The sequence below is a fragment of the Schistocerca piceifrons genome, chromosome 9, assembly GCF_021461385.2.
Source record: "Schistocerca piceifrons isolate TAMUIC-IGC-003096 chromosome 9, iqSchPice1.1, whole genome shotgun sequence".
NCBI lineage: Eukaryota > Metazoa > Arthropoda > Insecta > Orthoptera > Acrididae > Schistocerca > Schistocerca piceifrons.
This window is the reverse complement of record NC_060146.1, coordinates 16,589,634-16,603,157: the sequence shown is the minus strand read 5'-3', so window position 1 is coordinate 16,603,157 and position 13,524 is coordinate 16,589,634. Positions and strand designations below refer to the sequence as shown.

The window sequence follows — 13,524 nt, the reverse complement described above, 5'->3', positions numbered from 1 at the left end:
GGTTGGTTTTGTTTGGGGAAGGAGACCAGACAACGAGGTCATCGGTCTCATCGGATTAGGGAAGGAAGTCGGCCGTGCCCTTTCAAAGGAACCATCCCGGCATTTGCCTGGAGCGATTTAGGGAAATCACGGAAAACCTAAATCAGGATGGCCGGACACGGCATTGAACCGTCATCCTCCCGAATGCGAGTCCAGTGAAGTATCTGGTTTCAGACCACAGTTTTCTATCTTGTGATATGTATTTTGCCTAATGGAAAAGCAAGAGAAGATATTCCAGTACTGTGTATCTGATGATTAGCAGGAAGTAATTACTTCAGCACGCCCTTCTTTACCATTCAGCACACTCAAGACGGACGAAAAGTACTTAAAGTACTTTACTGACTTCCAGACTGCTGCTGATAAAATCATCAACACAACAAAGCTAGACAACAGTCTTGGTGCACAAATTAAAGTCACCTTACCTGAAATACTGCACATCGAAAGGCCATTCCGTGACGTTAAACAGCGGGAAAGTGTAAACATCCTAATGAATTGCAAAGCTGTTAACGATTGCATTCACACATAACTTTCAGTAGTGTAAAATATTTCACGATTGTCTGCTGAAAAGAAAGAGTTTTCTTGCTATGGTACCCCATTATGCCACATCACCATTGGAAATTTTTTACTCTTTTGTTTAACGGTGCTGCAAACTGATGATATTTGTTTAGTACTGTTTATATGTCTATATTGTCTAAAAGTGACATGATAAGACCGTGGCTGTGTACAGTTAATGTAGGTTGATTCTTGCAAAGAAGAAGACAGCAACCAGCCACTATTAATAATGCTATTTACTTAAGTAAATAGCGCCGTAACCTGTTTCGAACTGACAAGTCCATAATCAGACGTCTGTTCACAAGATTCACAAGATGCACTTTACATAATCCTCAGTTTTCGATTTTTATTCTCCCACTGTAGAGAAATATTCTTGGTGTGTTGGTGCCATCGAAAATTACGCGAAATTTTGTTGCAAAGTTGCAGGATTGATTTTAGAAATATTTCAAAGTATATGCAGCACTTCTATGATTTGCATATCACCATATTGTGCAAAGCACCACACAGACACACACAAGCACACCAAAAAGTATTTGCCGCATCTCTCTGTCAACTTCACATGTGGCAAATATTTTTAATGTGTGTGTGTGTGTGTGTGTGTGTGTGTGTGTGTGTGTGGTGCTTTGCACAATATGGTGATATGCAAATCATAGAAGTGCTGCATATACTTTGAAATATTTCTAAAATCAATCCTGCAACTTTGCAACAAAATTTCGCGTAATTTTCGATGGCACCAACACGCAAAGAATATTTCACTACAGGGGGAGAATGAAAATCGAAAACTGACGATTATGTAAAGCACATCTTGTGAATCTTGTGAAGAGCCGTCTGATGATGAATTTGTCAGTTCGAAACAGGTTACGGCACTATTTACTTAAATAAATAGCAATATTAATAGTGGCTGGTTGTTGTCTTCTTCTTTGTAGGTATCAACCTACATTAATGTTTTGTCAACTATTATTGCATGATATCTCTATTCGACTTAGCTCATTTAGTCTGAATAAGGCAATAGTTAAGACACTTTCTGCTCCCAAATTTTTAATTTGCTTTTTCTGGACAATTTAATGCAATTTTCTCTCGCCTTGCAGCATAGTTTATATTTCAGGCTGATAATAAATGTTTAATTGTATAGAAACGTGCATGCTAATTTTGCGTATCAGACAATATTGTGTTTTTGTTATACCTTAAGAAATTAATCTTGGTCATTAGCATGTTTAGAAGTTAGGTCTTCAATTACTGTATACAACACATGTCAGTGTTCTACGTGATTCATGGGTGTATGTGACTTTATGATAGTTCTTATTGATGTCGTCTTCAGTCCTGAGACTGGTTTGATGCAGCTCTCCATGCTACTCTATCCTGTGCAAGCTTCTTCGTCTCTCAGTACCTACTGCAACCTACATCCTTCTGAATCTGCTTAGTGTGTTCATCTCTTGGTGTGCCTCTACGATTTTTACCCTCCACGCTGCCCTCCAATACTAAATTGGTGATCCCTTGATGCCTGAGAATATGTCCTACCAACCGATCCCTTCTTCTTGTCAAGTTCTGCCACAAACTCCTCCCCAATTCTATTCAATTTCTCCTCATAAGTTATGTGATATACCCATCAAATCTTCAGCATTCTTCTGTAGCACCACATTTCGAAAGCTTCTATTCTCTTACTATCCAAACTGTTTATCGTCCATGCTCCACTTCCATACATGGCTACACTCCATACAAATACTTTCAGAAACGACTTCCTGACACTTAAATCTATACTCGATGTTAACAAATTTCTCCCCTTCAGAAACGCTTTCCTTGTCATTGCCAGTGTACATTTTTTACTACTGTAAGTGTCTCATTTCCTAATCTAATTCCCTCAGCATCACCCAACTTAATTCGACTACATTCCATTATCCTCGTTTTGCTTTTGTTGATGTTCATCTTATATCCTCCTTTCAAGACACTATTCATTCTGTTCAACTGCTCTTCCAAGTACTTTGCTGTCTCTGACAGAACTACAGTGTCATCGGCGAATCTCAAAGTTATTATTTCTTCTCCATGGATTTTAATACCTACTCCAAATTTTTCTCTTGTTTCCTTTACTGCTTGCTCAATATACAGATTGAATAACATCGGGGAGAGGCTACAACCCTGTCTCACTCCCTTCCCAACCACTGCTTCCCTTTCATGTCCCTCAACTGTTATGACTGCCGTGTGGAATAGTATATGTAGTTTAATTGGTTACATTTCATGTATCAAAGGCTGGCTGCTATAAATAAGGAAAAAAGAAAAATATTGCTTTTCCGATGCGTATGCCTGGCTGTCTCACTGCCAACGCCTCCCAATTTTTCCTGCTCTTTGTGACTGGGACACTTGCTAAAATTACGGCCGCGTTTTTTTGCAGCTCAGATTGCACTGGAAAAGACGACCACAGCCTCAGTCACGGGATGAAAGGATTCTCTTGACTTCAGACACCAAAATTTGCACGCAGCACCATTTATTTGCGTCACGCTACAGACGTGGGAGACAGGACAGGAGAGACGAGTCGCTCCTCGCCGCTGGCTGGTGTGGGTCGGAGCCTCAGGTGGCGGTGAAGCCGCCGTCGACCGGCAGAGACACGCCGTTGATCATGGCCGCCTTGTCGCTCAGCAGGAACAGCACCGCGTTCGCCACGTCCGTGGTTTCTGCAACACCACACCACACCACACCATAATCTACCAGTCTAGATTTCTTCCCCATACATCAATAGTTTCTTACACACCGTTACCCAACTGAGTATCTGTTAGCTCATGGGTTTGGCTTTAGGAAAGGTAAAGGCACCCAAACTCGATAAGTCAGTGTTGTATGAATTCATGTAAACGATATGCAAATAACTAATAAATCGCAAATGCGCTCCGAGATTGAAATACTCGAAGCTGGCGTACACACACACACATTCAAGACACGACGGTCGCAGGGGCTTTTAGTTCAGGAGACGCAAACCGCACAATGGGAGGCCGGTCCCTTCAGAGGACGAGTCAACGCCAAACGCCGAGGTGACCGCCTGTGGAGCAGACAGCGTTTGCCCGAGTGAAAGGAAGAACGACCCCGTGTTCGGCTTAAAAGCAAATTCCGCTACATTGTGTGGGAGCGCCCAGTCTACACATTCTTTACAAACAGACCATGCAGTTTCAGTGGTTTTCACAGGGAGATAGCAAATGCCAAACGCCGATGTTACAGATTTCCGGATTGGTTGCCTTAAACGAAACGCCATTCTCCCATTTTAGAAGAGCAATGCTGATTGGCAGACGATATTTCTGACGCTCTGAGCTGAAGGAGTAATGGAAGAGACCAAAAGATATACCCCTTCACGTCTGGCGTGGAGAGGAGCTGTTCCGTTGTCGCTCTTGGAGCGAGAACACGCAATGGGAGCGTGCGCGCTCGTACGTGTTCTCAAAGAGTGAGGAACAAGTCTCTCCTCAGTACTTCACTGGGAGAGCACCTCTGTCGAGAGCGAATTGGAGTGCGACTCTATATTGAGTCCTTGCGACTAAGTGTTGTTCACTGTGTTGGCCACCACGCTTATTGTGCAGTGTGAATGGACAGAGTTATAGTTAAACGCCTGCAAGCAAATTTTTGAGTGGCATCATGGTGGACTGGTTATCTGACCAGTGTGCCACTCGAATAGTTAGACTACATGCAAATAGGAGTCCTTGACTTCATCAAGCCGTAGGGAGAGTTTGATTGGCGAAGGTCAATCCAGGTAGAATGAGAGTTATCTTATTTGTCAGCAGCGAGCGGCGCAGACAGCAGTCATCGCAGCTTACGGTTTTGTGCGCTACAACTCTTGCGAGCCCCATATTTCCTCCACAACAGTACACTTCACTGCATTTCACATGCGACAGCCTCGACTGTACCTAGCAACATTCTAACGGATAATTATATATATTATATTCTGCCAAGTCAATAACAATCTTAAACTTTGTATAGAAATTTCGTTAGCGAACCCTATCCTTGAGAGGTAACTTCACATTCCGAAAAGAACCCGGAAATAACTTGTTCAGTTCATAGCTAAAGGTGCCATTGTGATTTCTCAAAATTTTAGCAAAAATAAACAATAATGTTCGTTAGTTTCATGTTTTTCTTACACTAACTAGCACCACTCCAGTACCCAAGTATCCCACTAGTTACGTAAGAAATTTTGTGTCATTTCCTTACAGTGGACGACTCCAGAAGATATTTATTGCTGAAAGTTTTTAAGGCATTTCTCTTTAGAACGTTAGGAGCGTCTGTCTGACTTCTGTAATAGTGTGGGGGCTGGAAATTGCATTTTTCAGGAGTCACAGGGTAAAGGGTACATCTCAGATTAATCCGTTGCGCAGAGTGACAGAATAGACCCTGAAACACGTATGTAACGCAGCAGCGATGGCGAGGCATTGCAGCATCTCTGACCAGAGAGTATGCGCTTGACCGCGCGAGTGTTGCGAGGAGTTCGCTAGTTGTCGCTATGCAGAGCAGTACTCTGTCTGTAGTCGTTGCGAGTCTGTAGCTCGATTTAGTTACGAGCAGTCTGTTAGTAGTAGTCGTGCAGTGCAGTACGCTAGTAGTCGTCATGCAGAGCGGTCGGTCAGTAGTAGCAGCCCAGTGGGGTTGTGTGATGTAGGCGGTCGGCAACACTGGTCAAGATTAATATAATCATTAGATAATGTAAAATTTATTTATTGTAATTAATCTCCAACAAGTCCCCCAATAATAATTTTGATTTCAAAAGCATTTTTCAAAAAATTTTATTTTTTTTATGGAACTAAAGATTTCGTTGCACTTCCCATTTCATTCCACTTCTTTTAAAGAAAATTTTCAGTAAAATCACAGAAAAAAGGAATATTATCATTTGCAATGCAATTCCTCCAGGCCGTGCGGAAAGATAAGAGCAGAAATTTGACATCCAGTTATTCTGAGGTAAGACTTTAATTCTGATTGTTTTGCACAGGGCCAAAGACCGATATTTCGGTTTAATTGAATTTTCTTATCACTGAATGGACTTTAATTTTTTGTGAAGAACTTATATTTGAGTCAGATTGCTAATTTTTGTTTTGTTGTCATTGTCAGTACATTTCATTGTGGGCAGGTTACGCTTTGCGCAATGTCCATTAGCATCCCTAAATAATATTGTCCATTTTTTTTTAAATTTTTGTGGGGAGGTTACACTTGGCGACCCTGCCAGGATCGTATTTCGTTGAGAATCTTTTGAGGAACAGTCAGATATCTGCTCTTATTTGCTTAGATATAATTAGGATTTGGCGCTACGCTTTTATTAACTTGTGACTTTCTTTCCACAGATCAACGACAATTCGTTTGCTCTGTTGTATTTGTGTGTTGTTTTTGCATTGTGCTTATTTGTTTTGTGAATAATTGTGACTACTGTTAAAATACCGTGAAAGACTGTGAATAGTGTATCGCGAGGTATTATGAATGAAATTACCGACTCAAACAACTTTACCGATCGGACATGTGACACGCAGTGTAATGATGACAATCCTGCGTTCACTAACAATCAGTGCATTCCATCCACTAGTGATGACTTTTACCCTGATAATGAACAAACGAACTCAATTGTCTCGTCTGTTAATTGGACGACAATTGATGACGCAGAACGCTCTATTGTAATGAGCGCTGCTGAGCTTAACACACCCGATTTGGAAAATTCAAGTAACGTACAGACAAATTTGTCTAGTGAAAATGAACAGTGTACTGAAAGTAGGACGGATTATTTAATTCCGAAATAATGTCTGACAGTGTACATCCGACTGACAAACTTTTTTCTAAATCTCAGAATAACCGAATGGTTACAGTAAGCGAGAAAGTTCCAGATCCACTATTGAACAGCACAGAGAATAGAAATGCTAATTTTGAATCGGATCCAATTATGGCATTTTTGCGGCAAAATTTCAAACAGTTTAATGAAGAATTTAATAAAAATGACGAAAATCTCAAACAACAATTTAGTAAACAGAACGAAAATTTTAGACAACTTAATGACCAGGTCAAACAACAAAGTGAAGATTTTAGACAACTTAGGGAAGATAACAAACACTTAAATGAAAAACTTGACAATAATAACGAAAAACTCAAACAATACTTAAATGAAAAATTAGACGACAATTCCAGACAGCTTGGTGAACAAATTAGAGCCGTTGCCGCGCAGTGCCATGACACTAAGGAACAGTTGCGCGTGGAAATTGAGGCTTGTTCACGAAAAAATAGCGAAGAAATTAAGTCTGTTGCGCAAGAATTAAGGGAAATGCAAACAGCCGCAACAGAAACACTCAGAGACGTTATTAGCGGAGTCGCTAAACAATGCTCTGAAAAAGCTACACAACTACGGGACGAGTTTAAAGCAATGACAGCAGAACTTTCGCGCACAATGGACACAAAGATAGACGCGAAATTCGAACAGCAGAATATTCAGATCAACGAGCGCTTTAATCAGCACATACAGAACAGTGATACGCGTTTCCGCAAATTTATTCAGGATCAAAATAAAGTCAAACGTCAGGTTATGGAAACTATCACTGCACAAAGACAAGAGGACAAACGTAAAATGTTCGCGAAAGCGAAGACGTATGTAGACAATAATATTACTACAGTGTCCGACAAAATTAATACTATAGAACAGTTGAACGCGGAATTACGGGATGAAATTTCTGATCTTAAATTAAAAACAGATACACACACAGTAAATATTCAAACAGTGACAGACAGATTCGAACAATTAGATCTAACACAGGATTGCGATGTCATCAAAGCTGATGTTAAAAAACTGAGCGAAACTACGTGTAAGTTGCAAGAACAGATTAATGCGTCTGATTCTAAAACCGATGATCAGGTTAAAATACTGACTGAAAAATGTGATGAATTGGCCAGTCGTATTGATGTTATCGAAAATACTAATGACAATAAATCAGACGATACTGCACCGGTTTCATTTAACCAAACACCTGAATTTCAAAATTTACAGCAGACAATTAATGAGATCGATTCATCTAACAATACGTTACGTAGGAAGTTGTCAAATTTACAACAAGAAGTAACAGAGATGAAAAGCATTTCAGTTAAGAACATACAACAGACGCCACTTTATGAACATTTGTCAGACTCTCGCAACGTGTATAATGTGAGCAATTTACAGCAACTACGCGACTTAAAATCCGAAAAGCCACGCGACTTAAAATCTGAAAAGCTGTGCAACTTGAGATCCGAAACGACACAGACGAACAGATTCACACACAAACCTGAACGTGTTATCAAATTCAGTGACGAGAACGTTAATTATAAGCAATTTGCATTTGTAAGAAAATCTAAGGAATTTAATAATGACAGCGTACAGGTACACGCTTTGAGCTGTATACGACAATTTATCTTTGTACATTCACCGCTATTACCTGTAATGGAGAAACTAGCTTTGAACCTGAAGCGACAAATTGTTATTGCATTTACAACAGCATTGCCTATAATGCAGAAATTAGAATTAGCAAGAATACAGCGATTTGCTTTTGAATTTTTACCGCTATTGCGTGCAACGCAAAAGCTAAAATTTATTTGCAGCGCGTAAAAGACCTCAGGGGATTCATTACGCTTTAATGAATATGTGCCGTAGCGAGCGTAGGGCCCCGAGCTGTAGTAGTGCTGTTTCATCTTTAGTTTTCTGCACTGCTGCCTTTTCTTCTACTATCCTTTATATCTATCCAAACTGCTCTTTAACTATTGCTCTACCTAGTATTAAGAAACGAGTAATGAAAACCCGATGTGACAAATATTTTACCGAATGTGACAATTTTCATTAGGCACTCCAGAATCACGAGAATTTTAATAACAGATAAAATCGTAATCATCAGTATGTACAAAATTTTCGGCAGTCGCAACCACATTTTTGTAACAATAGACCTTTTTCACTACAATAACACGAAAGTCAACCGCTTAGCATACCTAACCAACAATGCAGTCTACAAGGTCAACCAAACTTTAATGTTTCGCCGCGTGCACGTATAGTCCCAGCCCCAACAAATAGTAACGCATGGCAGCAAAGAAATAACCACGTACAGACAACACACTATTTCAACTCGTATCGCAATGCGCCGTATAGAAATTACTATCATGACAGACGTAAAAAAAATGATGAGCACAATTTTCAGCGTACATTTAATAACAGTCGATCTTATGAGCAGCAACAACATCAGCAACAACGAATAATCATGAATGAAACAGACAATAGGTGTCATCCATAGCGTAACACGTCAGTAAGAAATAAAAGAACAGTTCATATAGTGGAAATGCCACAGCATCCTCCCGTAAAATAAATAACGACACATACGATAGATTTTAACCAGATACAGCACAGATTGCATATTACAGTAACGCAAACATTACTTTTGACACGCAGAATTTTGCTCACGAGAATGTTATTTGAAACATGCTTTGTTGAATGCTCCACTTTTATCGCACCCAGATCTTACCAGAAATTTTTCCATTGCTACCGACAGTTCCAACACCGCTTTAGGCGTACACATTTTCCAGGAAATCGAAGAAGATGGTTCTACAGTAATTAAAAACATCGCATTTGCAAGTCGCATGTTGTCACCTGCTGAACGAAATTACTCTGTTACAGAATTGGAAACATTATGTGTTGTATGGGCTTTTACGAGATTTAGGCATTTTCTTTATGGCAGACATACCACCGTTTACACAGACCACAGAGCGATACAATTTTTACTTTCGGCCAAATTCACGCACGACAGATTAAGCAGATGGAAACTTTATTTACAAGAATTTAATTTTACAATAGTTCACATTCCCGGCACACAAAATGTTATAGCAGACGCATTATCGCGTTCTCTGAGCAACAATTAGCAAGACGTAGCAACCAACTTCTGCAAAACAAATTTCAGTGTCATGTACATTCAGCAAGTTGCATTTGAAAACTTTATTTCATCGTCATTACAGGACATAGCACAAGAACAAAATAAAGACAACGTGTGGAAAGAAATTAAACACCTTTGGCAAGATAGGAACAATGTTACGATTAGGAACCACTACACTGTACGCAATGACATTCTGTTTCGCCGCTCTCATCCTGACAGCAACAATTGGTTATTATGCATACCTGACGAACTGGTTAACAAAATTAATTTGGTACACTCATTTAAGCTACGCACATTACGGAGCACGAAAATGTTTTCTTATACTGAGACAGAACTGTTATTTTACCAACATGGAGAAACGTATACGACGAGTTTTAGCGTCTTGTAAAATTTGCCAGAAAGCTAAATCTGACACCACTTCACATATTCCTCCTTTATATCCCATTATACCTGTTAAGCTAAGACACATGGCCGCAGTAGACATTTTTGGTCCGATTCCCAGAACTAACAGAGGTTTTTGCTACATCTTTGTCGCTGTTGAGCTCACTTCAAAATTTGTTACTTTCACTCCATTACGCAAAGCTACTGCTAAAACTGTTTCAAAAGCATTTGTAAAACATTTTCTATTTCATGTAGGGCATGTGATGAAAGTAATTTATGACAATGGATCTCAATTTCGTAGTAGCGTATGGACACGCATGTTACGAGCCAGAAACATTTCTCCGATCTATATATCCAAGTACCATGCTTCTTCGAACCCCTGTGAAAGATTAATGAAAGAAATTGGTAAACTGTGTAGAATATACTGCCACAAAAGACATATTGATTGGGATACACACATACTCTCATTCCAAGACGTAATTAATTCCATTCCAAATGAATCCACTATGCTATCTCCGTCTGTTATACTGAAAAACGTTGAACCACCAAACAAAATTAAAGAATTAGTAAAACTTCCCAAAAGTCGTCGCCTACGACACCACGAAATAATTAACATTGCGCTGAACAACATCAAACGTGCCGCAGAGCGCCGGAGAAGACAGCAAAAACAGGTTTGTACACGCCGCGACTTTCACGTTGGACAGAAGATATTAGTACGTACACACTATTTATCCAGTAAAATAAAAGGTAAGTGCAGTAAATTTGAACTTCTATACGCAGGTCCATATCGGATTCGCAGCATTCCTCACCCCAATGTTGTACACGTCGAAACTTTGAGAACCAGAAAATCGAAAGGCAATCACCATATCTCAAACATTAAACCGTTTATTGAGTGAAACCACTGTATGATTCAACACACTATGATGCCATTTACTAACGCAATTATTTCACCTGACTAATTACTGATGATTGTCGTATTTTTTCTTGGCAAGTGCCCCACAAGGTAAGGTTAGCAGGTCGCTTTTCTTGTCGTTACACATCAGACCGTGCATACTTTTCCAGACGAACTTACGTATTTTATGACTAATTATGCAATATTAGCTAATGACATGTTAATTTCATTACATTTTTTTTATTGAAGTCTTTAATTCTCGCCTTGGTTAACTACACTCTATACAAGCTGAACACAACGAACGTCACATTTTGTCTTTTTATGTATGCTTGTATTCCAGTTTTGTTTGTATGCATTGTGAAATAGTTAAGATAAAACACACACCAGTTGACTTTGACATTTTTTTTTTTTTTTTGCCTTATGACATCTCAAGATCGTGACTGTTTTACATTTTTTGCTGCTGCATTGTATTATTCTGTGTACATTTTTGCATCTGAACACTGTCAATGTCTTTGACATATTACGTTTTCTGTCATGTTATGCTGTATGCTTAATTGTGTCACCATTAACCAGTCATTATTTAGTGGGTATAGGATTTAAATGCAAGACATTAATCTTTGTTCATCAATTTCAGAAAGGAATGATGCATGTAAGAAATAAATTCAACAGAAATGGGAATTTCACCTACGGAATAAACGAAAGAAGATGCAATAACTTTATGAGGAAAAGTAAATGGATCAGGATTAACAAGCATTAACAAGAATATACTATACTCATCATAGAATAGCAGTCTTAACTAATTTTTTCTTTCAGAATACAAGGTGATTGATGCAGGCTGTCAGACTGAACTACACATCTTAGTTTTAGTGATAAAATATGCTAGAGATAAGGAATAGTTGTATAATGAGTAATGAAGTGATTTTTTGCAGATGATAATGAATACTGATGAATAATGACGAAGGAAATGGTATTATGAATAATGAAGTTTTTCTTTACAGGTGATGATGATAATGAAGTTATGATAATATGGATAATGAAGTGATTGATAATGAAGTTTTTTCTTTACAGATGAGGATAATGTTGAAGTTATGTATTTATGCTACGTAGTTATTTAAGTATTTGTTGCAGTTTGCTTTGACAGCAGGTGTTATATTGCATAGTAGGATGACGGAAAGTTTTGGAAAGGACAGCTATGGAACACATTTTTATACACATTTCACTACCTGTTAATTCGAAGTTCACTACTTTTCAGCATAGTGTGCGTTTCTTCTTTCAGGTCAATAATCCATTTTGTATTTTTTCCAGGAGAAATTTTTCATGATACTTACTAAACCTGTTAGTTATTATACCTGTTCTAGTACTTGCATTTTTATATTTTACCCATTTGTGTTTATCATTTATAAATGTGATCACATATACTGCCTTGTTACATAACCTTGCTACAGCTGACTCATGACGTTACCTATCCTCATTTGCAGCAATAGGCCAAAAGCAAATAGTGTTATGCCTCAGCGATTAATTATCGATCCCAACGCAATGCATTGCTAACAAAAAAAAAAAGTATCACCAGTCCCACATAATGTCACTAGTTTATGATAATTCTGAATAATACTGATCAACTCTGAATAGTACAAAAAAAAAAAAAATGTATTACCAGTCGCGAGTAATGATACCAGTTTGAGAAAATTCTGAATAATACTGATTAGCTCTGAATAGTATGTCACTTGAGTAATGACCTCTTAATGAGACAAAAAAAAAGTATATATTTAAAATAATGCTTTGTCACTAGCTAATAATTGCCACTGTTTATTGTAATGAGACTACTTATAATGCGCATGATTATTAATGCTTTGACTGTAATTAACTGATTTTAATAATGACTTTGTAATGATCTGAATACTACTGAAGGAGAAACACTGTTTATTGTAATGAGACTACTTATAATGCGCATGATTATTAATGCTTTGACTGTAATTAACTGATTTTAATAATGACTTTGTAATGATCTGAATACTACTGAAGGAGAAACACTGTTTATTGTAATGAGACTACTTATAATGCCCATGATTATTAATGCTATGACTAATTAACTGATTTTTAATAATGACTTCGTAATGATCTGAATAATACTGAATGATGAACTATGTTTTGTTCTATTCAATACTTGCTGGCCACTGAGTGCCAATAATTAATGTCAATCAACGAATTATGTTATTAATTATGCCATTAATTAACTCTTGTTTTCAATGTTCATACTTTGTAATTGGAAATAGTGTTTAATAATGCTTTGTAATTAGGAGAAGACTAATGATTCTTACTATTGGAATGACAAATGATTAATTAACAACAAATGATTAATTAACTGTTATTAGGAAAAGGCTAATGATTATTATTGGAATGACAAATGATTAATTAACTGTAATTAGGAGAAGGTTAATGATTCTTAATTATACTTTGTAATTGGAAAGGAATGTGACTGTTTAATAATGCTTTGTAATTAGGAGAAGGCTAATAATTCTTACTGTATTCCAATGACAGATGATTAATTAACTGACAAATGATTAATTAACTATGCCATACTTTATAATTGGAAAGGAATGTGATTGTTTTAATAATGCTTTGTAATTAGGAGAAGACTAATGATTAATACTATTGGAATGACAAATGATTAATTAACCATACTATGCTTTGTAACTAGGAAAAGAAGGCTACTGATTCCATGTAAAACAATTAATGAACATTTTTCTGTAATACTACATACTTGGTACAGAAATGTTCAAT

At 37.8% G+C, this 13,524-nt stretch overlaps 1 protein-coding gene across 1 annotated transcript in view; it reads right to left on the bottom strand.

The window, feature by feature from the left end:
- Positions 1-3,053: 3,053 nt before the first annotated feature.
- LOC124717164 (D-erythrulose reductase-like) overlaps positions 3,054-13,524 on the bottom strand; it is a 59,780-nt gene continuing 49,309 nt past the window's right edge. The window contains exon 5 of the mRNA XM_047243934.1: positions 3,054-3,257. Coding sequence (XP_047099890.1) covers positions 3,154-3,257 — 104 coding nt within the window. The 3' untranslated portion in view covers positions 3,054-3,153. The remainder of the gene's footprint in view (positions 3,258-13,524) is intronic.